This window comes from Ranitomeya imitator, chromosome 5, assembly GCF_032444005.1.
Source record: "Ranitomeya imitator isolate aRanImi1 chromosome 5, aRanImi1.pri, whole genome shotgun sequence".
Classification (NCBI taxonomy): domain Eukaryota; kingdom Metazoa; phylum Chordata; class Amphibia; order Anura; family Dendrobatidae; genus Ranitomeya; species Ranitomeya imitator.
The window spans coordinates 265,801,527-265,826,945 of NC_091286.1; the positions used below are offsets into that span (position 1 = coordinate 265,801,527).

Here is a 25,419-nt window from a genome sequence, read left to right on the forward strand (position 1 = left end):
CACTTGGGGGTTCAAAGTTCTCAAAACACATCTAGATTAGTTCCCTGGGGGATCTAGTTTCCAATATGGGGTCACTTGTGGGGGGTTTCTACTGTTTAGGTACATTAGGGGTTCTGCAAATGCAATGTGACGTCTGCAGACCATTCCATTTAAGTCTGCATTCCAAATGGCGCTCCTTCCCTTCCGAGCTCTGCCATGCGCTCAAACGGTGGTTTCCCCCAACATACGGGGTATCAGCGTACTCAGGACAAATTGGACAACAACTTTTGGGGTCGAATTTCTCCTCTTACCCTTGGGAAAATACAAAACTGGGGGCTAAAAAATAATTTTGGGGGGAAAGATTTTTTTTTTTAATTTTCACGGCTCTGCATTACAAACTGTAGTGAAACACTTGGGGGTTCAAAGCTATCACAACACATCTAGATGAGTTCCTTAGGGGGTCTAGTTTCCAAAATGGTGTCACTTGTGGGAGGTTTCTACTGTTTAGGTACATTAGGGACTCTGCAAATGCAATGTGACACCTGCAGACCATTCCATCTAAGTCCTCATTCCAAATGGAGCTCCTTCCCTTCCGAGCCCTCCCATGCGCCCAAACAGTGGTTCCCCCCCACATATGGGGTATCAGCGCACTCAGGACAAATTGACAACAAATTGTGGGGTCGAATTTCTCCTGTTACCCTCGGGAAAATACAAAACTGGGGGCTAAAAAATAATTTTTGTGGGAAAAAATTTTTGTTTTATTTTTACGGCTCTCCATTATAAACTTCTGTGAAGCCCTTGGTGGGTCAAAGCGCTCAGCACACATCTAGATAAGTTCCTAAGGGGGTATACTTTCCAAAATGGTGTCACTTGTGGGGGGTTTCTACTGTTTAGGTACATTAGGGGCTCTGCAAACGCAATGTGACACCTGCAGACCATTCCATCTAAGTCTGCATTCAAATGGCACTCCTTCCCTTCTGAGCCCTCCCATGTGCCCAAACAGTGGTTCCCCCCACATATGGTGTATCATCGCACTCAGGACAAATTGGGCAACAAATTTTGGGGTCCAATTTCTCCTGTTACCCTCAGGAAAATACAAAACTGGGGGCTAAAAAAATAATTTTTGTGGGAAAAAAATTTTGTTTTATTTTTACGGCTCTGCATTATAAACTTCTGTGAAGCACTTGGTGGGTCAAAGTGCTCACCACACCTCTAGATAAGTTCCTTAGGGGGTCTACTTTCCAAAATGGTGTCATTTGTGGGGGGTTTCAATGTTTAGGCACATCAGTGGCTCTTCAAACGCAACATGGCGTTCTATCTCAATTCCTGTCAATTTTTCTTTGAAAAGTCAAACGGCGCTCCTTCCCTTCCGAGCTCTCCCATCCGCCCAAACAGTGGTTTACCCCCACATATGGGGTATCAGCGTACTCAGGACAAATTGTACAACAACTTTTGGGGTCCAATTTCTTCTCTTACCCTTGGGAAAATAAAAAATTGGGGGAGAAAAGATAATTTTTGTGAAAAAATATGATTTTTTATTTTTACGGTTCTACATTATAAACTTCTGTGAAGCACTTGGTGGGTCAAAGTGCTCACCACACCTCTAGATAAGTTCCTTAGGGGGTCTACTTTCCAAAATGGTGTCACTTGTGGGGGGTTTCAATGTTTAGGCACATCAGTGGCTCTTCAAACGCAACATGGCGTCCCATCTCAATTCCTGTCAATTTTGCATTGAAAAGTCAAACGGCGCTCCTTCCTTTCCAAGCTCTCCCATCCGCCCAAACAGTGGTTTACCCCCACATATTGGCTATCAGCGTACTCAGGACAAATTGTACAACAACTTTTGGGGTCCAATTTCTTCTCTTACCCTTGGGAAAATAAAAAATTGGGGGCGAAAAGATAATTTTTGTGAAAAAATATGATTTTTTATTTTTACGGTTCTACATTATAAACTTCTGTGAAGCACTTGGTGGGTCAAAGTGCTCACCACACCTCTAGATAAGTTCCTTAGGGGGTCTACTTTCCAAAATGGTGTCACTTGTGGGGGGTTTCAATGTTTAGCCACATCAGGGGCTCTCCAAACGAAACATGGCGTCCCATCTCAATTCCAGTCAATTTTGCATTGAAAAGTCAAATGGCACTCCTTCGCTTCCGAGCTCTGCCATGCGCCCAAACAGTGGTTTACCCCCACATGTGGGGTATTGGCATACTCAGGACAAATTGTACAACAATGTTTGGGGTCCATTTTCTCCTGTTACCCTTGGTAAAATAAAACAAATTGGAGCTGAATTAAATTTTTTGTGAAAAAAAGTTAAATGTTCATTTTTATTTAAATATTCAAAAAATTCCTGTGAAGCACCAGAAGGGTTAATAAACTTCTTGAATATGGTTTTGAGCACCTTGAGGGGTGTAGTTTTTAGAATGGTGTCACACTTGGGTATTTTCTATCATATAGACCCCTCAAAATGACTTCAAATGAGATGTGGTCCCTAAAATAAAATGGTGTTGTAGAAATGAGAAATTGCTGGTCAACTTTTAACCCTTATAACTCCCAAACAAAAAAAAATTTTGGTTCCAAAATTGTGCTGATGTAAAGTAGACATGTGGGAAATGTTACTTATTAAGTATTTTGTGTGACATATCTCTGTGATTTAATTGCATAAAAATTCAAAGTTGGAAAATTGCGAAATTTTCACCAAATTTCCGTTTTTTTCACAAATAAACGCAGGTACTATCAAAGAATTTTTACCATTGTCATGAAGTACAATATGTCACGAAAATAACAATGTCAGAATCACCAGGATCCATTGAAGCGTTCCAGAGTTATAACCTCATAAAGGGACAGTGGTCAGAATTGTAAAAATTGGCCCGATCATTTACGTGCAAACCACCCTTGGGGGTAAAGGGGTTAATACAACAACCTTTGTGTTTTTTTCAATAAATTAATTTTTAATAATGTGTGTGTGTTTTTTTAACCCTTTACTAGTATTGGATTAATAATGGATAGGTGTCATAATTGACACCTCTCCATTATTAATTAGGCTTAATGTCACCTTACAATAGCAAGGTGGCATTAACCCTTCATTACCCCATATCCCACCGCTACACGGGAATGGGAAGAGAGTGGCCAAGTGCCAGAATAGGCGCATCTTACAGATGTGCCTTTTCTGGGGTGGCTGGGGGCAGATGTTTTTAGCCGGGGGGGGGGGGCAATAACCATGGACCCTCTCCAGGCTATTAATATCTGCCCTCAGTCACTGGCTTTACTACTCTGGCGGAGAAAATTGTGCGGGAGCCCACGCCAATTTTTTCCGCCATTTAACCCCTTAATTTACTAGCTAGAACGGCCAAATTTTGCACATACACACTACTGACATTAGTAGTGTGGAATGTGCAAAAAAAAAATGGGGATATGAGATGGTTTACTGTATGTAAACCATGTCTCATATCATGTCGGGTTTAGGAAGGAGATAGCAAAAGCCGGCAATTGAATTACCGGCTTTCTGCTATATCGCGCTGGATGAAATATTAATATATATACATATATGTGTCTCAATGACATATATATATATATCTATTCTATGTGTACACATTTATTCTACCTATTCTATTGTAAGCTGTCAGTGTGATTTTACTGTACACCGCACTGAATTACCGGCTTTTCTCTCTAACAGCGCTGCGTATTCCTCGCAAGTCACACTGCTGGTCCGTATTTTTGGGGCTTCCATAGACTTTCATTGACGTTTTATTTGTGCAATACGGTGACAAACGCAGCATGCTGCGATTTTCTATGGCCGTAGAAAGCCGTATAATACTGATCAGTTTAATACGGCAGATAGGAGCAGGGGCATAGAGAATAATTGTGCCGTATGTTTTGCGAGTTTTACGGACGTAGTTTCTGCGCTCTTACGTCCGTAAAACTCGCAAGTGTGACGCCGACCTTAGGCTGTCTGCCCACGTTGCGTTTTTTATGCGTTTCTGCCTCGTTTTTTTGCCGCAGCGGAAACGCTTAAACACATTCCCATGCAATCCTATGGGATTCCGCAGTTGCTGTGCCCATGCTGCGGATTTTCCAGTTGCAGAATCGCATAGTGGTAAAATCCGCAGCATGTTCATTATTTCTGCGGCATCGCGGCGATTCTACAGCCATAGGATTGCATTGAAATGCTCACTTTACGCATGTGGCTATGCCCACCATGCGTAAAGTGAGCGCTTCATGTGCGGATGGTACCCGGGTGTGGAGGAGAGGAGACTCTCCTTCAGGCCCTGGGATTCATATTCATGTAAAAAAAAAAAAAATAGGGATATACTTACCCTCTGATGGCCCCCGAGTCCTTCCGCCTCTCAGCGGTGCACACGGCAGCTTGTTCCCAGGGATGCATTGCGCGAAGGACCTGGGATGATGTCGCTTTCACACGACCGTGACGTCACAAAGGTCCTTCACGCAAAGCATCCCTGGGAACGGAATGTACCGGGAGCGCCACTGAGGAGATCGGGGGCCGTCGGAAGGTGAGAATAACCATATTTTATATTATTTTAACATTCTATCTTTTACCATTGATGCTGCATAGGCAGCATCAATAGTAAAAGGTTGGTCACATTTGTCAAACACTATGCTTGACAAGTGTGACCAACCTGTCAAACACTTTTCCAAGCGATGCTTCAAATCGCTTCAAAAACGCAAGCATTCTGCAACTAAAAACACTTGCAAAACGCTTGTGTTTTGCGGGAAAACATGGCAATTCTGTATGCGTTATACCCGCGGCAGGGAGTTGCAGAATTGCTGCGGACACTTCTGCAACGTGGGCGCATAGCCTTAGGGTCACCAAGTTGTAATTAGGGTTACACAGTGGCGTATCGGGGAGGGGGGGGGGTCAGCCGACATGGGGGCGCCAGCAGGCCGCGTGATGCGGCGGTCCAAGGAGGAGGCTCCCCTTCGGCAGAATTCTGCGGCCCCCACACTGAGATTCTTCCTTTCTCTGAGCCGGCTGTCAAATTAACAGCTGGCTCAGAGAAAGTGCTGCACATCGGTTCCCAAGGATGTACTAGCGTCTTCAGACTCTAGTACCCTTGATCTATGCCCTGACCGCCGCCGGCACTTCCGCATAAATGAAGCGCCAGCAGCGTGATCAGGTCACATGATCACGCTGCTGACGTCACTTGCCGGCTCTTCACAGGCAGCCTTGCGGTTTGTGGTAAGTGCTCCAGCTCCAGACGGCTGGGTAATGGAGGCTGGAGCTGAAGACACCGAACTGCCATGAGAGATGCGGGCTGTGCTATATACTACTGTGTGGGCGGTGCTGTATACTACTATGCGGGCTGTGTGGGCGGTGCTATATACTGTGTGGGTGGTGCTATATACTACTGTGTGGGCGGTGCTGTATACTACTGTGTGGGCGGAGCTGTATACTACTATGCGGGCTGTGCTATATACTACTGTGTGGGCGGTGCTATATACTACTGTGTGGGCGGTGCTATATACTACTATGTGGGCAATGCTGTATACTACTATGTGGGCGGTGATGTATACTACTATGCGGGCTGTGCTATATACTACTATGTGGGCGGTGCTGTATACTACTATGCGGGCTGTGCTATATACTACTATGTGGACGTTGCTGTATACTACTATGCGGGCTGTGCTATATACTACTATGTGGGCGGTGCTGTATACTACTATGCGGGCTGTGTTATATAGTACTATGTAGGCAGTGCTGTTTACTACTATGTGGACAGTGCTGTATACTACTGTGTGGGCAGTGCTGTATACTACTATGCGGGCTGTGCTATATACTACTATGTGGGCAATGCTGTTTACTACTATGTGGACAGTGCTGTATACTACTGTGTGGGCAGTGCTGTATACTATTATGTGGGCTGTGCTATATACTACTATGTGGGCAGTGCTGTATACTACTGTGTGGGCGGTGCTATATACTACTATGTGTGTGGTGCTGTATACTACTATGTGGGCATTGCTGTATACTACTGTGTGGGCTGTGCTATATACTACTATGTGAGCGGTGCTGTATACTACTATGCGGGCTGTGCTATATACTACTATGTGGGCGGTGCTGTATACTACTATGCAGGCTGTGCTATATACTACTATGTGGGCAGTGCTGTATACTACTATGTGGGCAATTGCTGTATACTACTATGCGGGCTGTGCTATATACTACTATGTGGGCTGTGCTATATACTACTATGCGGGCAGTGCTGTATACTACTATGCGGGCTGTGCTATATACCACTATGCGGGCTGTGCTATATACTACTATGTGGGCAGTGCTGTATACTACTATGCAGGCTGTGCTATATACTACTATGCGGACTGTGCTGTATACTACTATGTGGGCAGTGCTGTATACTACTGTATGGGCTGTGCTATATACTACTATGTGGGCTGTGCTATATACTACTATGTTGGCAGTGCTGTATACTACTATGTGGGCAGTGCTGTATACTACTATGCGGGCTGTGCTATATACTACTATGCGGGCAGTGCTGTATACTACTGTGTGAGCTGTGCTATATACTACTATGCGAGCAGTGCTATATACTACTATGTGGGCAGTGCTGTATACTACTATGTGGGTTGTGCTATATACTACTATGCGGGCAGTGCTGTATACTACTATGTGGGCTGTGCTGTATACTACTGTGTGGGCTGTACTGTATACTACTAAGCGGGCTGTGCTATATACTACTATGCGGGCAATGCTGTATACTACTGTGTGGGCTGTGCTATATACTACTATGCGAGCGGTGCTATATACTATGTGGGCAGTGCTGTATACTACTATGTGGGCTGTGCTATATACTACTATGCGGGCAGTGCTGTATACTACTATTTGGGCTGTGCTGTAGACTACTGTGTGGGCTGTGCTATATACTACTAAGCGGGCTGTGCTGTATACTACTATGTGGGCTGTCCTGTATACTACTGTGTGGGCTGTGCTGTATACTACAGTGCGGGCTGTGCCATATACAGTCATGGCCAAAAGTATTGAAACCCCTGCAATTCTGTCAGATAATACTGTTTCTTCCTGAAAATGATTGCAAACACAAATTATTTGGTATTATTATCTTCATTTAATTTATCTTAAATGAAAAAACACAAAAAGAATTGTCCTAAAGCCAAATTGGATATAATTCCACACCAAACATAAAAAAGGGGGTGGACAAAAGTATTGGCGCTGTTCGAAAAATCATGTGATGCTTCTCTAATTTGTGTAATTAACAGCACCTGTAACTTACCTGTGGCACCTAACAGGTGTTGGCAATAACTAAATCACACTTGCAGCCAGTAGACATGGATTAAAGTTGACTCAACCTCTGTCCTGTGTCCTTGTGTGTACCACATTGAGCATAGAGAAAAGAAAGACCAAAGAACTGTCTGAGGATTTGAGAAACCAAATTGTGAGGAAGCATGAGCAATCTCAAGGCTACAAGTCCATCTCCAAAGACCTGAATGTTCCTGTGTCTACCGTGCGCAGTGTCATCAAGAAGTTTAAAGCCCATGGCACTGTGGCTAACCTCCCTAGATGTGGACGGAAAAGAAAAATTGACAAGAGATTTCAACGCAAGATTGTTCGGATGTTGGATAAAGAACATCCAAACAAGTTCAAGCTGCTCTGCAGTCCGAGGGTACAACAGTGTCAACCCGTACTATCCGTCGGCATCTGAATGAAAAGGGACTGTATGGTAGGAGACCCAGGAAGACCCCACTTCTTACCCCGAGACATAAAAAAGCCAGGCTGGAATTTGCCAAAACTTACCTGAAAAAGCCTAAAACGTTTTGGAAGAATGTTCTCTGGTCAGATGAGACAAAAGCAGAGCTTTTTGGGCAAAGGCATCAACATAGAGTTTACAGGAGAAAAAAAGAGGCATTCAAAGAAAAGAACACGGTCCCTACAGTCAAACATGGCAGAGGTTCCCTGATGTTTTGGGGTTGCTTTGCTGCCTCTGGCACTGGACTGCTTGACCGTGAGCATGGCATTATGAAGTCTGAAGACTACCAACAAATTTTGCAGCATATTGTAGGGCCCAGTGTGATAAAGCTGGGTATCCCTCAGAGGTCATGGGTCTTCCAGGACAATGACCCAAAACACACTTCAAAAAGCACTAGAAAATGGTTTGAGAGAAAGCACTGGAGACTTCTAAGGTGGCCAGCAATGAGTCCAGACCAGAATCCCATAGAACACCTGTGGAGAGATCTAAAAATGGCAGTTTGGAGAAGGCACCCTTCAAATATCAGGGACCTGGAGCAGTTTGACAAAGAAGAATGGTCTAAAAGTTGTAAGAAACTCATTGATGGTTACCGGAAGCGGTTGGTCGCAGTTATTTTGGCTAAAGGTTTTGCAACCAAGTATTAGGCTGAGGGTGCCAATACTTTTGTCTGGCCCATTTTTGGAGTTTTGTGTGAAATGATCAATGTTTTGCTTTTTGCTTCATTCCCTTTTGTGTTTTTTCATTTAAGACAAATTAAATGAAGATAATACCAAAGAATTTGTGATTGCAATCATTTTCAGGAAGAAACTGAGTATTATCTGACAGAATTGCAGGGGTGACAATACTTTTGGCCATGACTGTACTACTAAGCGGGCAGTGCTGTATACTGCTGTGTGGGCTGTGCTGTATACTACTATGCGGGCTGTGCTGTATACTACTATGTGGGCTGTACTATATACTACTGTGTTCCTCAGATTTCTCCACCACATGCAACTGCACCCTGGAAGGGAAGCGATGGGGGCAGAAATCAGGACATTATGGGGGCAGAAATCTGAGGATGTTATAGGGGGCAGAGATCTGAGGGGGGGTGGGGGCGCCAAACTGATCCTTTGCCCCGGGTGCAAGAAGAGCTAGATACACCTCTGGGGTTACATGGTTAGGGGCCCACTCAGAAATGTTGCCCCCCGAACTAAAGCCCTAGTTACGCCTCCGCCAAGAACACCTGCACGGGTAAACCTCCCCATACTATGATGATGTGACACCGGCCACTCAACCAAGTCTCCACAGCTCCAGTGTTACAGCCGGAATACTATGGCGCCTATCGGACCTGAGCTACATTTTGCGCATTTTTTAACAAAAGTGTCTGCACATGGCTGAATGTCCTAACCCCACAGCAGATTCCTCCATGACGAGATAAAACAGAAGTTATAATAACACGAAAGATTCGTGGCAGAAACCGAGGGAGTCTGTCAGAGTGTTCCCCGTCACTCTGCCGAGACTCACAGATGCGGAGAGAAGGGGCGGGCTCTTCCCGCTCCTCCCGGTACACCCGGCCTGTCACTGCTAGGCTGGGGCGGCTACATCCGGGTTGTTCCCGGGGAGAGGACGACAGAGCCGGATCCTTCGGGAGACATGAGGCCGCGGCTCTCCGTGACATCCTAGATAAGGGGACATGGCGGCGAATGGTAAAAAGAAGAAGCAGGTGCGCTTCGCCAGGGCGGAGGACGACGAGGCTGGTGACGAGGAGGAAGAGGACACTTTGTTTGAGAAGCGGCCAGCAAGTGTCAGAGGCAGCCGGGAAGATGAGGAAGGCGGGAGTCGTCTGAGGAAAGCGGAGGATGAAGTGCGGTTGGTGCCCGGAGGCCTGAGGGGGAGAGGAGGACAGCAGTGCGGGGGGCTGCGGTGCTGTGTGACCACTGTCATGTGCGCGGCTTTCCTTGGGCTGGTAAGATATTATCCTGTCAGCTGCAGCCTGTCATGTGCCCAGTCACTGCTGGATAAGTGTTACTACTACATGGTGCTGTGACGTCACTGCTCGGCTGTATACTGCTGGACTATGGTATTACTAGTACATGGTGCTGTGACGTCACTGCTCGGCTGTATACTGCTGGACTATGGTGTAACTATTACATGGTGCTGTGCCGTCACTGCTCGGCTGTATACTGCTGGACTATGGTGTAACTACTACATGGTGCTGTGACGTCACTGCTCGGCTGTATACTGCTGGACTATGGTGTAACTACTACATGGTGCTGTGACGTCACTGCTCGGCTGTATACTGCTGGACTATGGTGTAACTACTACATGGTGCTGTGACGTCACTGCTCGGCTGTATACTGCTGGACTATGGTGTAACTAGTACATGGTGCTGTGACGTCACTGCTCTGCTGTATACTGCTGGACTATGGTGTAACTACTACATGGTGCTGTGACGTCACTGCTCGGCTGTATACTGCTGGACTGTGGTGTAACTAGTACATGGTGCTGTGACGTCACTGCTCGGCTGTATACTGCTGGACTGTGGTGTAACTAGTACATGGTGCTGTGACGTCACTGCTCGGCTGTATACTGCTGGACTATGGTGTAACTACTACATGGTGCTGTGACGTCACTGCTCGGCTGTATACTGCTGGACTATGGTATTACTAGTACATGGTGCTGTGACGTCACTGCTCGGCTGTATACTGCTGGACTATGGTGTAACTACTACATGGTGCTGTGACGTCACTGCTCGGCTGTATACTGCTGGACTATGGTGTAACTACTACATGGTGCTGTGCTGTCACTGCTCGGCTGTATACTGCTGGACTATGGTGTAACTACTACATGGTGCTGTGCTGTCACTGCTCGGCTGTATACTGCTGGACTATGGTGTAACTACTACATGGTGCTGTGACGTCACTGCTCGGCTGTATACTGCTGGACTATGGTGTAACTACTACATGGTGCTGTGACGTCACTGCTCGGCTGTATACTGCTGGACTATGGTGTAACTACTACATGGTGCTGTGACGTCACTGCTCGGCTGTATACTGCTGGACTATGGTGTAACTACTACATGGTGCTGTGACGTCACTGCTCGGCTGTATACTGCTGGACTATGGTGTAACTACTACATGGTGCTGTGACGTCACTGCTCGGCTGTATACTGCTGGACTATGGTGTAACTACTACATGGTGCTGTGACGTCACTGCTCAGCTGTATACTGCTGGACTATGGTGTTACTAGTACATGATGCTGTGACGTCACTGCTCTGCTGTATACTGCTGGACTATGGTGTATCTACTACATGGTGCTGTGATGTCACTGCTCTGCTGTATACTGCTGGACTATGGTGTAACTACTACATGGTGCTGTGAGGTCACTGCTCTGCTGTATACTGCTGGACTATGGTGTAACTACTACATGGTGCTGTGATGTCACTGCTCGGCTGTATACTGCTGGACTATGGTGTTACTAGTACATGGTGCTGTGACGTCACTGCTCTGCTGTATACTGCTGGACTATGGTGTATCTACTACATGGTGCTGTGATGTCACTGCTCTGCTGTATACTGCTGGACTATGGTGTAACTACTACATGGTGCTGTGAGGTCACTGCTCTGCTGTATACTGCTGGACTATGGTGTATCTACTACATGGTGCTGTGATGTCACTGCTCTGCTGTATACTGCTGGACTATGGTGTTACTAGTACATGGTGCTGTGATGTCACTGCTCAGCTGTATACTGCTGGACTATGGTGTTACTAGTACATGGTGCTGTGACGTCACTGCTCTGCTGTATACTGCTGGACTATGGTGTATCTACTACATGGTGCTGTGATGTCACTGCTCTGCTGTATACTGCTGGACTATGGTGTAACTACTACATGGTGCTGTGATGTCACTGTTCGGCTGTATACTGCTGGACTATGGTGTTACTACTACATGGTGCTGTGAGGTCACTGCTTGGTTGTATACCGCTGGATAATGCTGTTACTATTACATGGTGCTGTGATGTCACTGCTCGGCTGTATACTGCTGGATAATGGTGTTACTACTACATGGTGCTGTGATATCCCTGCTCTGCTGTATACTGCTGGACAAGTGTTACTACTACATGGTGCTGTGATGTCACTGCTCTGCTGTATACTGCTGGACAATGGTGTTTCTACTACATGGTGCTGTGACATCACTGCTCGGCTGTATACAGCTGGACAAGTGTTACTATTACATGGTGCTGTGATGTCACTGCTCGGTTGTATACTGCTGGATAATGGTGTTACTACTACATGGTGCTGTGATGTCACTGCTCTGCTGTATACTGCTGGACAAGTGTTACTACTACATGGTGCTGTGAGGTCACTGCTCTGCTGTATACTGCTGGACTATGGTGTAACTACTACATGGTGCTGTGATGTCACTGCTCTGCTGTATACTGCTGGACTATGGTGTAACTATTACATGGTGCTGTGACGTCACTGCTCTGCTGTATACTGCTGGACTATGGTGTAACTACTACATGGTGCTGTGAGGTCACTGCTCTGCTGTATACTGCTGGACTATGGTGTAACTACTACATGGTGCTGTGAGGTCACTGCTCTGCTGTATACTGCTGGACTATGGTGTAACTACTACATGGTGCTGTGATGTCACTGCTCTGCTGTATACTGCTGGACTATGGTGTTACTAGTACGTGGTGCTGTGATGTCACTGCTCAGCTGTATACTGCTGGACTATGGTGTTACTAGTACATGGTGCTGTGACGTCACTGCTCTGCTGTATACTGCTGGACTATGGTGTATCTACTACATGGTGCTGTGATGTCACTGCTCTGCTGTATACTGCTAGACTATGGTGTAACTACTACATGGTGCTGTGATGTCACTGCTCGGCTGTATACTGCTGGACTATGGTGTTACTAGTACATGGTGCTGTGACGTCACTGCTCTGCTGTATACTGCTGGACTATGGTGTATCTACTACATGGTGCTGTGATGTCACTGCTCGGTTGTATACTGCTGGATAATGGTGTTACTACTACATGGTGCTGTGAGGTCACTGCTTGGCTGTATACCGCTGGATAATGCTGTTACTATTACATGGTGCTGTGATGTCACTGCTCTGCTGTATACTGCTGGACTATGGTGTTACTAGTACATGGTGCTGTGACGTCACTGCTCTGCTGTATACTGCTGGACTATGGTGTATCTACTACATGGTGCTGTGATGTCACTGCTCTGCTGTATACTGCTGGACTATGGTGTAACTACTACATGGTGCTGTGAGGTCACTGCTCTGCTGTATACTGCTGGACTATGGTGTATCTACTACATGGTGCTGTGATGTCACTGCTCTGCTGTATACTGCTGGACTATGGTGTTACTAGTACATGGTGCTGTGATGTCACTGCTCTGCTGTATACTGCTGGACTATGGTGTTACTAGTACATGGTGCTGTGATGTCACTGCTCGGCTGTATACTGCTGGACTATGGTGTTACTAGTACATGGTGCTGTGACGTCACTGCTCTGCTGTATACTGCTGGACTATGGTGTATCTACTACATGGTGCTGTGATGTCACTGCTCTGCTGTATACTGCTGGACTATGGTGTAACTACTACATGGTGCTGTGAGGTCACTGCTCTGCTGTATACTGCTGGACTATGGTGTATCTACTACATGGTGCTGTGATGTCACTGCTCTGCTGGACTATGGTGTTACTAGTACATGGTGCTGTGACGTCACTGCTCTGCTGTATACTGCTGGACTATGGTGTATCTACTACATGGTGCTGTGATGTCACTGCTCGGTTGTATACTGCTGGATAATGGTGTTACTACTACATGGTGCTGTGAGGTCACTGCTTGGCTGTATACCGCTGGATAATGCTGTTACTATTACATGGTGCTGTGATGTCACTGCTCGGCTGTATACTGCTGGATAATGGTGTTACTACTACATGGTGCTGTGATATCCCTGCTCTGCTGTATACTGCTGGACAAGTGTTACTACTACATGGTGCTGTGATGTCACTGCTCTGCTGTATACTGCTGGACAATGGTGTTTCTACTACATGGTGCTGTGACATCACTGCTCGGCTGTATACAGCTGGACAAGTGTTACTATTACATGGTGCTGTGATGTCCAGCAGTATACAGCAGAGCAATGACATCACAGCACCATGTAGTAGTAACACTTGTCCAGCGGTATACAGCAGAGCAATGACAACTGTTACTACTACATGGGGCTGTGGTGTCACTGCTCTGCTGTATACTGCTGGACAATGATGTTACTACTACATGGTGCTGTGATGTCACAGCTCGGCTGTATACCGCTGGATAAGTGGTGTTGCTACTACATGGTGCTGTGACATCTCTGCTCTGCTGTATTCTGCTGGACAATGGTGTTACTACTACATGGTGCTGTGACATCACTGCTCTGCTGTATACTGCTGGACAATGGTGTTACTACTACATGGTGCTGTGACGTCACTGCTCAGCTGTATACTGCTGGACTATGGTGTAACTACTACATGGTGCTGTGACGTCACTGCTCGGCTGTATACTGCTGGACTATGGTGTAACTAGTACATGGTGCTGTGACGTCACTGCTCGGCTGTATACTGCTGGACTATGGTGTAACTAGTACATGGTGCTGTGACGTCACTGCTCGGCTGTATACTGCTGGACTATGGTGTAACTATTACATGGTGCTGTGACGTCACTGCTCGGCTGTATACTGCTGGACTATGGTGTAACTAGTACATGGTGCTGTGACGTCACTGCTCGGCTGTATACTGCTGGACTATGGTGTTACTAGTACATGGTGCTGTGACGTCACTGCTCGGCTGTATACTGCTGGACTATGGTGTTACTAGTACATGGTGCTGTGACGTCACTGCTCGGCTGTATACTGCTGGACTATGGTGTAACTATTACATGGTGCTGTGACGTCACTGCTCGGCTGTATACTGCTGGACTATGGTGTAACTATTACATGGTGCTGTGACGTCACTGCTCTGCTGTATACTGCTGGACTATGGTGTAACTATTACATGGTGCTGTGACGTCACTGCTCTGCTGTATACTGCTGGACTATGGTGTAACTACTACATGGTGCTGTGATGTCACTGCTCTGCTGTATACTGCTGGACTATGGTGTAACTATTACATGGTGCTGTGACGTCACTGCTCTGCTGTATACTGCTGGACTATGGTGTAACTACTACATGGTGCTGTGACGTCACTGCTCTGCTGTATACTGCTGGACTATGGTGTAACTACTACATGGTGCTGTGAGGTCACTGCTCTGCTGTATACTGCTGGACTATGGTGTAACTACTACATGGTGCTGTGATGTCACTGCTCAGCTGTATACTGCTGGACTATGGTGTTACTAGTACATGATGCTGTGACGTCACTGCTCTGCTGTATACTGCTGGACTATGGTGTATCTACTACATGGTGCTGTGATGTCACTGCTCTGCTGTATACTGCTGGACTATGGTGTAACTACTACATGGTGCTGTGAGGTCACTGCTCTGCTGTATACTGCTGGACTATGGTGTAACTACTACATGGTGCTGTGATGTCACTGCTCGGCTGTATACTGCTGGACTATGGTGTTACTAGTACATGGTGCTGTGACGTCACTGCTCTGCTGTATACTGCTGGACTATGGTGTATCTACTACATGGTGCTGTGATGTCACTGCTCTGCTGTATACTGCTGGACTATGGTGTAACTACTACATGGTGCTGTGAGGTCACTGCTCTGCTGTATACTGCTGGACAATGGTGTATCTACTACATGGTGCTGTGATGTCACTGCTCTGCTGTATACTGCTGGACTATGGTGTTACTAGTACATGGTGCTGTGACGTCACTGCTCTGCTGTATACTGCTGGACTATGGTGTATCTACTACATCGTGCTGTGATGTCACTGCTCTGCTGTATACTGCTGGACTATGGTGTAACTACTACATGGTGCTGTGAGGTCACTGCTCTGCTGTATACTGCTGGACTATGGTGTATCTACTACATGGTGCTGTGATGTCACTGCTCTGCTGTATACTGCTGGACTATGGTGTTACTAGTACATGGTGCTGTGATGTCACTGCTCTGCTGTATACTGCTGGACTATGGTGTTACTAGTACATGGTGCTGTGATGTCACTGCTCGGCTGTATACTGCTGGACTATGGTGTTACTAGTACATGGTGCTGTGACGTCACTGCTCTGCTGTATACTGCTGGACTATGGTGTATCTACTACATGGTGCTGTGATGTCACTGCTCTGCTGTATACTGCTGGACTATGGTGTAACTACTACATGGTGCTGTGAGGTCACTGCTCTGCTGTATACTGCTGGACTATGGTGTATCTACTACATGGTGCTGTGATGTCACTGCTCTGCTGTATACTGCTGGACTATGGTGTTACTAGTACATGGTGCTGTGACGTCACTGCTCTGGTGTATCTACTACATGGTGCTGTGATGTCACTGCTCTGCTGTATACTGCTGGACTATGGTGTAACTACTACATGGTGCTGTGAGGTCACTGCTCTGCTGTATACTGCTGGACTATGGTGTATCTACTACATGGTGCTGTGATGTCACTGCTCTGCTGTATACTGCTGGACTATGGTGTTACTAGTACATGGTGCTGTGAGGTCACTGCTCTGCTGTATACTGCTGGACTATGGTGTATCTACTACATGGTGCTGTGATGTCACTGCTCGGTTGTATACTGCTGGATAATGGTGTTACTACTACATGGTGCTGTGAGGTCACTGCTTGGCTGTATACCGCTGGATAATGCTGTTACTATTACATGGTGCTGTGATGTCACTGCTCGGCTGTATACTGCTGGATAATGGTGTTACTACTACATGGTGCTGTGATATCCCTGCTCTGCTGTATACTGCTGGACAAGTGTTACTACTACATGGTGCTGTGATGTCACTGCTCTGCTGTATACTGCTGGACAATGGTGTTTCTACTACATGGTGCTGTGACATCACTGCTCGGCTGTATACAGCTGGACAAGTGTTACTATTACATGGTGCTGTGATGTCCAGCAGTATACAGCAGAGCAATGACATCACAGCACCATGTAGTAGTAACACTTGTCCAGCGGTATACAGCAGAGCAATGACAACTGTTACTACTACATGGTGCTGTGGTGTCACTGCTCTGCTGTATACTGCTGGACAATGGTGTTGCTACTACATGGTGCTGTGACGTCACTGCTGAGCTTTATACCACTGGACAATGATGTTACTACTACATGGTGCTGTGATGTCACAGCTCGGCTGTATACCGCTGGATAAGTGGTGTTGCTACTACATGGTGCTGTGACATCTCTGCTCTGCTGTATTCTGCTGGACAATGGTGTTACTACTACATGGTGCTGTGACATCACTGCTCTGCTGTATACTGCTGGACAATGGTGTTACTACTACATGGTGCTGTGACGTCACTGCTCAGCTGTATGGGTCATTCCATGTCAAGTGAACCAATGATTTTTACCTCTTTTTTTTTTTTTTTAATTCTTTTGAGATTTTGTTATTTGGTAATAGTGTCAGAGAATGCAAAATGTGAAGAAAAAAAAATTCTAGAAATTTTTTTTTATTTATTTTTTTTGATTTTCAAAGTTCGGAAAAAGTGCAAATTTCGGTGTTGCCTGCCTTTACATTTCTCCTCATAACTCAAGCTAGAAAAAAGATAGAGAAACAAAATAAACACCATTCTACTCAGAACTGTACAGGCTTTCACCAGATATGTCACAAGAGTATCTTTGATATTTTACCCATGCGAACGCCAACGCAATATTTTAAAATGCATTTCCGAAAAAAGCGTTTAATTTCAAAATTTCAAAAACTGTATATGTGCCTGCTATGCGCCTAGCCACATCTGTACCAAAATACAAGTTGGGATTGTGATGGGATCATATTTAAAAAAAAAAATAAAACTGTTCGTCTCAATTTGAAAATCTCCAGTTCAGATCTGTCGGTCTAAAAGTGTGGGGTCTATATTTACCAAATAATCCATGATTTTTAGATATTACTGTATTATTTTATTATGTTAGAGTATTGGAAGCAGGAGAGGACAGAGGAGAAGCTTTGTTCGGGCTGAGAATGACCAGGGGTAGACGGTGACTGCAGAGCAGATGACAGGCCGGCAGCTCGGGCCTCCAGAGGCCACTTTCACACACCCAGGCAACTCCTCAAATGGAGTGAGAAAAATATTCTTAACATCCAGTTCATGTATTGTACAAACCAGGACTACGAAGCGGAGGAGAGTTTGTTATAACATCAGTTACAGGAAGCAGAACCCATCACAGGGACTCAGCAATACCGGACTGTCATCCCATGTAGTGAAACAGAAATAAAGACAAGGATTTCTTCATTCAGCAAAGATAGTGAAGTCCATGAGGTGGTAGAAGGCGGCACAAGATTGGCAATGGATGGCATAACTGGTGATGTGACCTGTGAATATGATTGGCGTGGGTGGCGGATACTGTACTCTCCAAAGATTGTGAAAATGAAGACATAGAAGTGACTTTATTGCACCTTCTGGTCCAGCGCCGTCCTTTGTGTATCCAAGAAAACCAGACATTATAAAAGTTACAAAAATCAGATATTAACTCAGGTGCAGCCGAACGCCATGACAGGCTTTCCTTTGCCAGTAAGCGCTTATGGACAAGATGACATTTCTCCCACTAGAAGGGACACATCTACTATATAATTGTCTAAGGGTCATTTCCGTCTTTCTGTCTGTCCTTCTGTCTGTCACGAATATTCATTGGTCGCGGCCTCTGTCTGTCATGGAATCCAAGTCGCTGATTGGTCTCGCCAGCTGCCTGTAATGGCTGCCGCGACCAATCAGCGACGGCCACAGTCCGATTAGTCCCTCCCTACTCCCCTGCAGTCAGGTGCCCGGCGCCCGCTCCATACTCCCCGCAGTCACCGCTCACACAGGGATAATGCCAGCGGTAACGGACCGCGTTATGCCGCGGGTAACTCACTCCATTACCGCCGCTATTAACCCTGTGTGACCAAGTTTTTACTATTGATGCTGCCTATGCAGCGTCAATAGTAAAAACATCTAATGTTAAAAATAATTTAAAAAAAATAAAAAATCATTATATACTCACCTTTTGCAACGCTCCGGTGACCGCTCCATGCAAGCGGCAGGTTCCGGTGCCAAGGATGGTATGGGAGAAGGACCTGCCATGACGTCACGGTCATGTGACCGAACTACAAGGGGCCCTTGGAAGGTGAGTATATGTTTATTTATTTTTTTTTTTTTTAACCTGTGACATACATGGCTGGGCAATATACTACGTAGCTGGCCAATATACTAAGTGGCTGGGCAATATACTACGTGGCTCTGTGCTGTATACTACGTCGCTGTGCTGTATACTACGTGACTGGGCAATATACTACGTCGCTGTGCAATATACTACGTGGCTGGGCAATATACTACGTGACTGGGCAATATACTACGTGACTGGGCAATATACTACGTCGCTGGGCAATATACTACGTCGCTGGGCAATATACTACGTCGCTGGGCAATATACTACGTCGCTGGGCAATATACTACGTCGCTGGGCAATATACTACGTGGGCTGTGCAATATACTACGTGGCTGGGCAATATACTACGTGGACATGCATATTCTAGAATACCCGATGCGTTAGAATTGGGCCACCATCTAGTTGATGATAAAAGGCCAGTTTAAAAACCTACTGTTAATTGTTTGATTAGTTCATATTTTATAGAACAAGGATTTAACTACTGTACTATTCTTAAACACTTCATAAATGACATGTTTAGTGATATAGTAGAAAAAAAATTGTTACAAGTATAAATAGGTCGTAAAAATATTGGTTCTTTTAATCTTGTTTTTAACATATAATTAGGATGAGACTGTATTTAGAAAACCACACTTGAGGATGTGATCACCTGTTTTCTTTTGGCTTAATCAATGCATTCAGGTTGAAAATGCTGAGGAAGTTGTGTTATGATGATTAAGATGTATTTATTCAGGCACTTCGGTATTTGTTTTTTGCGGTTCTTTATTGTTGCATATAAATGTTGAATTCAATAAGGGTACTTTCACACTAGCGTTTTTTGTAAATCCGTCACAATGCGTCGTTTTGCAGAAAAAACGCATCCTGCAAAAGTGCTTGCAGGATGCGTTTTTTCCCCATAGACTTCTATTGGCGACGCATTTGCGAAGGATTTGCACACTTCGCATCCGTCTTGCGACGGATGCGTCGTGCTTTGGCGGACCGTCGGGAAAAAAAACCCCTACATGTAACGTTTTTTTCTCCCGACGGACCGCTTTTTCCAACCGCGCATGCGCGGCCGGAACTCCGCCCCCACCTCCGCGCACCTTACAATGGGGCAGCGGATGCGCCGGAAAAATGCATCCGCTGCACCCATTGTTCAAAGCGTTAAACGCTAGCGTCGGAATCTCTCCCCGACGCATTGCGACGGGGAGATTCCGACGCTAGTGTGAAAGAAGCCTAAGTTGTAATTTGAAAAGAAAAAAGGAAGAAATTCACACAAGCATAAAATCAGATGATTCAAGGCTTAAAAATAAAATACAAATTTGATAGGTCCCAAGTTGAATCCCTGTACAAATATAATCAAGACCACAAGTAACACACATGCATGTTTTCACAATTTTAAAACATACGCTTTTTTCATAATTGCGCATCAAAATTTTGAATTTGATTTCTCCAAAACAAAATATAAAGAAACATAGTCTTGTGACATATCAAATGAAAGCCGGTACCGTTCTGAGAAAAATGATGCCACTCCCAACTCTTTATCTTAGTTCTAGCCCAAGATATGATAAAAAATGTAAAGCTATACCAGGCCAAAATCTGCCTTTTTTCAAAACTTTAGAAATCTTTAAAAAAATTAACTGATGAAGAAAAAAATTCTAAACTTTTAATTTGTAATTAACTAAAGTTGTACTTCATAAAAACAAAAAAAATAAAAAAAATCTAAAGACGTCAGGTAAAAGAAATATTCATATTTGGATCACTTGATATGGAATGACCCGTATACCGCTGGACAATGGTGTTACTACTACATGGTACAAGTGTTACTACTACATGGTGCTGTGACGTCACTGCTCTGCTGAATACCTCTGGACAAGTGTTACTACTACATGGTGCTGTGATGTCACTGCTCTGCTGTATACTGCTGGACGATGGTGTTTCTACTACATGGTGCTGTGATGTCACTGCTTTGCTGTAAACTGCTGGACACGTTTTACTACTACTACAAGTTGCTGTGACATCACTGTTCTGCTGTATACTGCTGGTCAAGTGGTGGTACTACTTCTTTGTGCTGTGACATCACTGCTCTGCTGTATACCGCCGGACAATGGTGTTACTACTACATGATGCTGTGATGTCACTGCTCTGCTTTATACTGCTACACTAGTGGTGTTATTACTACATGGTGCTTGGCGCTGTGATGTCACTGTTCAGCTGTATACTGCTAGACGAGCTGTGTTACTGCTACTAATACTACTACTACTTGGTACTTTGATGTCACTGATCTGCTGTATACCGCTGAATTGCCGGCATGAGCGGTATGTGATCTGAATCGGACACGGGCAACTTCCTTCCTGTTAATACGAGGGGCGATCCAAAAGTAATGATAATCAATACTAAACACAATGAATATAGTCAAAAAAATTTTTTAATTTTTTTACATAGTCTCCTATCAAGTCTATACATTTAGTCCATCTCTTTTCTAAACTTAGAATTCCCTTAGAAAAAAATTCTTGATCTTGACCCTCAAAAAAATCCCCAAAAGCGGTTATCACGTCGCTATTGTCATCAAATATCTTGCCCCGGAGGTGTTCCTTGAGCCGAGGAAAGAGAAAGAAGTCACTGGGGGCTAGATCTGGCCAATAGGGGGGGTGTTCCACCAGTTCAAAGCCCGCTTCTTGAATGGTAGCCATGGCAACAGCAGCTTTGTGAGCCGGCGCGTTATCTTGGTGAAACAACACTCCAGCCCGCAGTTTGCCGTGCCTTTTCTCCTTGATAGCCTCCCACAATCTTCTTATTTGTTCTGCGTAGTAGGAGCCCGTAATAGTGGCTCCCTTCTCCAAATAGTCCACCATAATAATTCCTTCATCGTCCCAAAAAACGGACGCCATAACCTTCCCTGCTGAGCTTGAAACTTTGAATTTCTTCGGCGTTTGTTCGTCGGCTCGTTTCCACGTCATCGATTGTTGTTTAGTTTCGGGATCAAAGTGGTGGATCCAGGTCTTGTCCATGGTCAAAAAACGTGACAAAAAATTTTCCTTGTCTGCTTGGAACTTTTCGAGATTTGCTATTGAAATGTCAACTCGTTTCTTCTTTTGCTCGTCGGTTAACATTTTTGGCACCCAACGCGCGGAGACTTTTCTCATATGCAATTCTTTTGCAAGGATTCTTTGAATACTGCCATATGAGATCCCTGGGACCTCAGCTACATGCCTGATAGTCACTCTTCGATCTGCCAATACAACTTCTTCAACTTTTTTTCACGTTTTCTTCATTGAGGGACGTGGATGGGCGTCCTTGACGATGTTCATCTTCTGTCGATGTTCTTCCCAGCTTAAATTCCTTGGCCCAGCGTGCAACTGTGGAATATGGAGGAGAAGAGTCCCCCAATGTTTCCACCAAGTCGCTGTGTATGTCTTTGGTAGTCATTTTTTTCAAGCAGAGGTATTTGATGACAGCTCTGAGCTCGTTTTTTTTTCCATTTTGATGTTCACTCCTCGGCAGTTCATATGCAAATGAATGTAGCTCCCGGGAATCGTGGTCTATTTAAGTGATTTTTTTTTTTTTTTCCTGGACTAGTGGGTACCTAAGAGAGAAGAAAACATTTTATTTTAATTTCTGTGTGCAATAGAAATAACCGATTTATCATTACTTTTGGATCGCCCCTCGTATTTAGGCACGTAGTAAAATAAAAAAAAATCTGGCTAAACCCTTTTTAAGGGATAGACTGGAGAGGCGCAAGAGTGTTAGTTAGGAGGCCACGGAGTACGGTATTGCAGTAGTCTAGGGGGGAGATAATAAAGGTGTGCACTAACATTTTAGCAGACTGACTGTTGAGGAAGGGAGTTGGATGCAGAAGGAGGTGGTAAGAGCTGAATGAACCCTCAACCCTGTCCTGTCCATCAAACTATTCATTCAGCTCTTACCACCTCCTTCTGCATGTTACTATGAGGCAGCAGGCTTCCAGTAAAAGGGAAAGCATGATGTAATTTATAGCCTTAGATAGGTCTGGTAGTGGAATTAAGGAAATATGATTAGTTTGGTTTTACCCATATTAAGTTTTAAAAAGCATGGTGAGAAAGGGGATGTGGCTGATAGACACTCTTGGATTCTGGACAGCAGTGAGGTCGATTTAAATGTCTTTGAGTTGTTCCAGGCCAAAACTATAGATGGAGAAGAATAGGTGTGCCAGGACAGAGCCTTGAGGTATACTGTCACACAACTAGATGAAGAAGTAGTATGAGAAAGGCAATCACTAAATCTGCAGCTAGGAAGGTATGAGGTGGTCCAGGAGAGGGCAAAGTCTGTGATTCCAAGCGTCACAGATAACATCGGGGAGATCATGCAGATCCTACCGCTGTCACCAGTTTGTCAGGGGACACAACTGTGTTGCCTTCAATCGTCAGGGTGATTATGCAATTGACTGACGAGTAATCGACGAGGCCGCTGCTGCTTCCACTACTAAGCCTATTATCTGAGAACACACAGTTAGCTTATGGTATATACAGCTCCTATCATGGTGCTTTTCACTAAGTTAGAATATCATCAAAAGGTTAATTTATTTCAGTTTTTCAATACAAAAAGTGAAGCTTGTATATTATATAGAGCCATTACAAACAGTGATCTATTTCAAGTGTTTGTTTGTTAATGTTGATGATTATGGCTTACAGCCAATGAAAACCCAAAAGTAATCTCAGTAAATTAGAATACTTTATAACACCAGCTTGAAAAATTATTTTAACCCCTTTACCCCCAAGGGTGGTTTGCACGTTAATGACCGGGCCAATTTGTACAATTCTGACCACTGTCCCTTTATGAGGTTATAACTCTGGAACGTTTCAACGGATCCCAGTGAATCTGACATTGTTTTCTCGTGACATATTGTACTTCATGACAATGGTAAAAATTCTTTGATAGTACCTGCGTTTATTTGTGAAAAAAACGGAAATTTGGCGAAAATTATGAAAATTTCGCAATTTTCCAACTTTGAATTTTTATGCAATTAAATCACAGAGATATGTCACACAAAATACTTAATAAGTAACATTTCCCACATGTCTACTTTACATCAGCACAATTTTGGAACCAAAATTTTTTTTTGTTAGGGAGTTATAAGGGTGAAAAGTTGACCAGCAATTTCTCATTTCTACAACACCATTTTTTTTTTAGGGACCACATCTCATTTGAAGTCATTTTGAGGGGTCTATATGATAGAAAATACCCAAGTGTGACACCATTCTAAAAACTACACCCCTCAAGGTGCTTAAAACCACATTCAAGAAGTTTATTAACCCTTCTGGTGCTTCACAGGAATTTTTTGAATGTTTAAATAAAAATGAACATTTAACTTTTTTTCACAAAAAATTTAATTCAGCTCCAATTTGTTTTATTTTACCAAGGGTAACAGGAGAAAATGGACCGCAATCATTGTTGTACAATTTGTCCTGAGTACGCCAATACCCCACATGTGGGGGTAAACCACTGTTTGGGCGCATGGCACAGCTCGGAAGCGAAGGAGCGCCATTTGACTTTTCAATGCAAAATTGACTGGAATTGAGATGGGACGCCATGTTTCGTTTGGAGAGCCCCTGATGTGCCTAAACATTGAAACCCCCCACAAGTGACACCATTTTGGAAAGTAGACCCCCTAAGGAACTTATCTAGAGGTGTGGTGAGCTCTTTCACCCACCAAGTGCTTCACAGAAGTTTATAATGTAGAACCGTAAAAATAAAAAATCATATTTTTTCACAAAAATTATCTTTTCGCCCCCAATTTTTTATTTTTCCAAGGGTAAGAGAAGAAATTGGACCCCAATAGTTGTTGTACAATTTGTCCTGAGTAAGCTGATATCCCATATGTGGGGGTAAACCACTGTTTGGGCGGATGGGAGAGCTCGGAAGGGAAGGAGCGCCGTTTGACTTTTCAATGCAAAATTGACAGGAATTGAGATGGGATGCCATGTTGCGTTTGGAAAGCCACTGATGTGCCTAAACATTGAAACCCCCCACAAGTGACACCATTTTGGAAAGTAGACCCCCTAAGGAACTTATCTAGAGGTGTGGTGAGCACTTTGACCCACCCAGTGCTTCACAGAAGTTTATAATGCAGAACCGTAAAAATAAAAAAATCATATTTTTTCACAAAAATTCTTTTCGCCCCCAATTTTTTATTTTTCCAAGGGTAAGAGAAGAAATTGGACCCCAAAAGTTGTTGTACAATTTGTCCTGAGTGCGCTGATACCCCATATGTGGGGGTAAACCACTGTTTGGGCGGATGGGAGAGCTCGGAAAGGAAGGAGCGCCGTTTGACTTTTCAATGCAAAATTGACAGGAATTGAGATGAGACGCCATGTTGCGTTTGCAGAGCCCCTAATGTACCTAAATAGTAGAAACCACTCACAAGTGACACCATTTTGGAAAGT

General features: G+C 44.6%; 1 protein-coding gene across 1 annotated transcript in view; it reads left to right on the forward strand.

Moving 5' to 3' along the window:
* The first annotated feature begins 8,965 nt into the window (after nt 1-8,965).
* MFSD4B (major facilitator superfamily domain containing 4B) overlaps nt 8,966-25,419 on the forward strand; it is a 66,474-nt gene continuing 50,020 nt past the window's right edge. Inside the window, exon 1 of the mRNA XM_069726143.1 lies at nt 8,966-9,658. Within this exon, the coding sequence (XP_069582244.1) occupies nt 9,386-9,658 (273 nt within the window). The 5' untranslated portion in view covers nt 8,966-9,385. The remainder of the gene's footprint in view (nt 9,659-25,419) is intronic.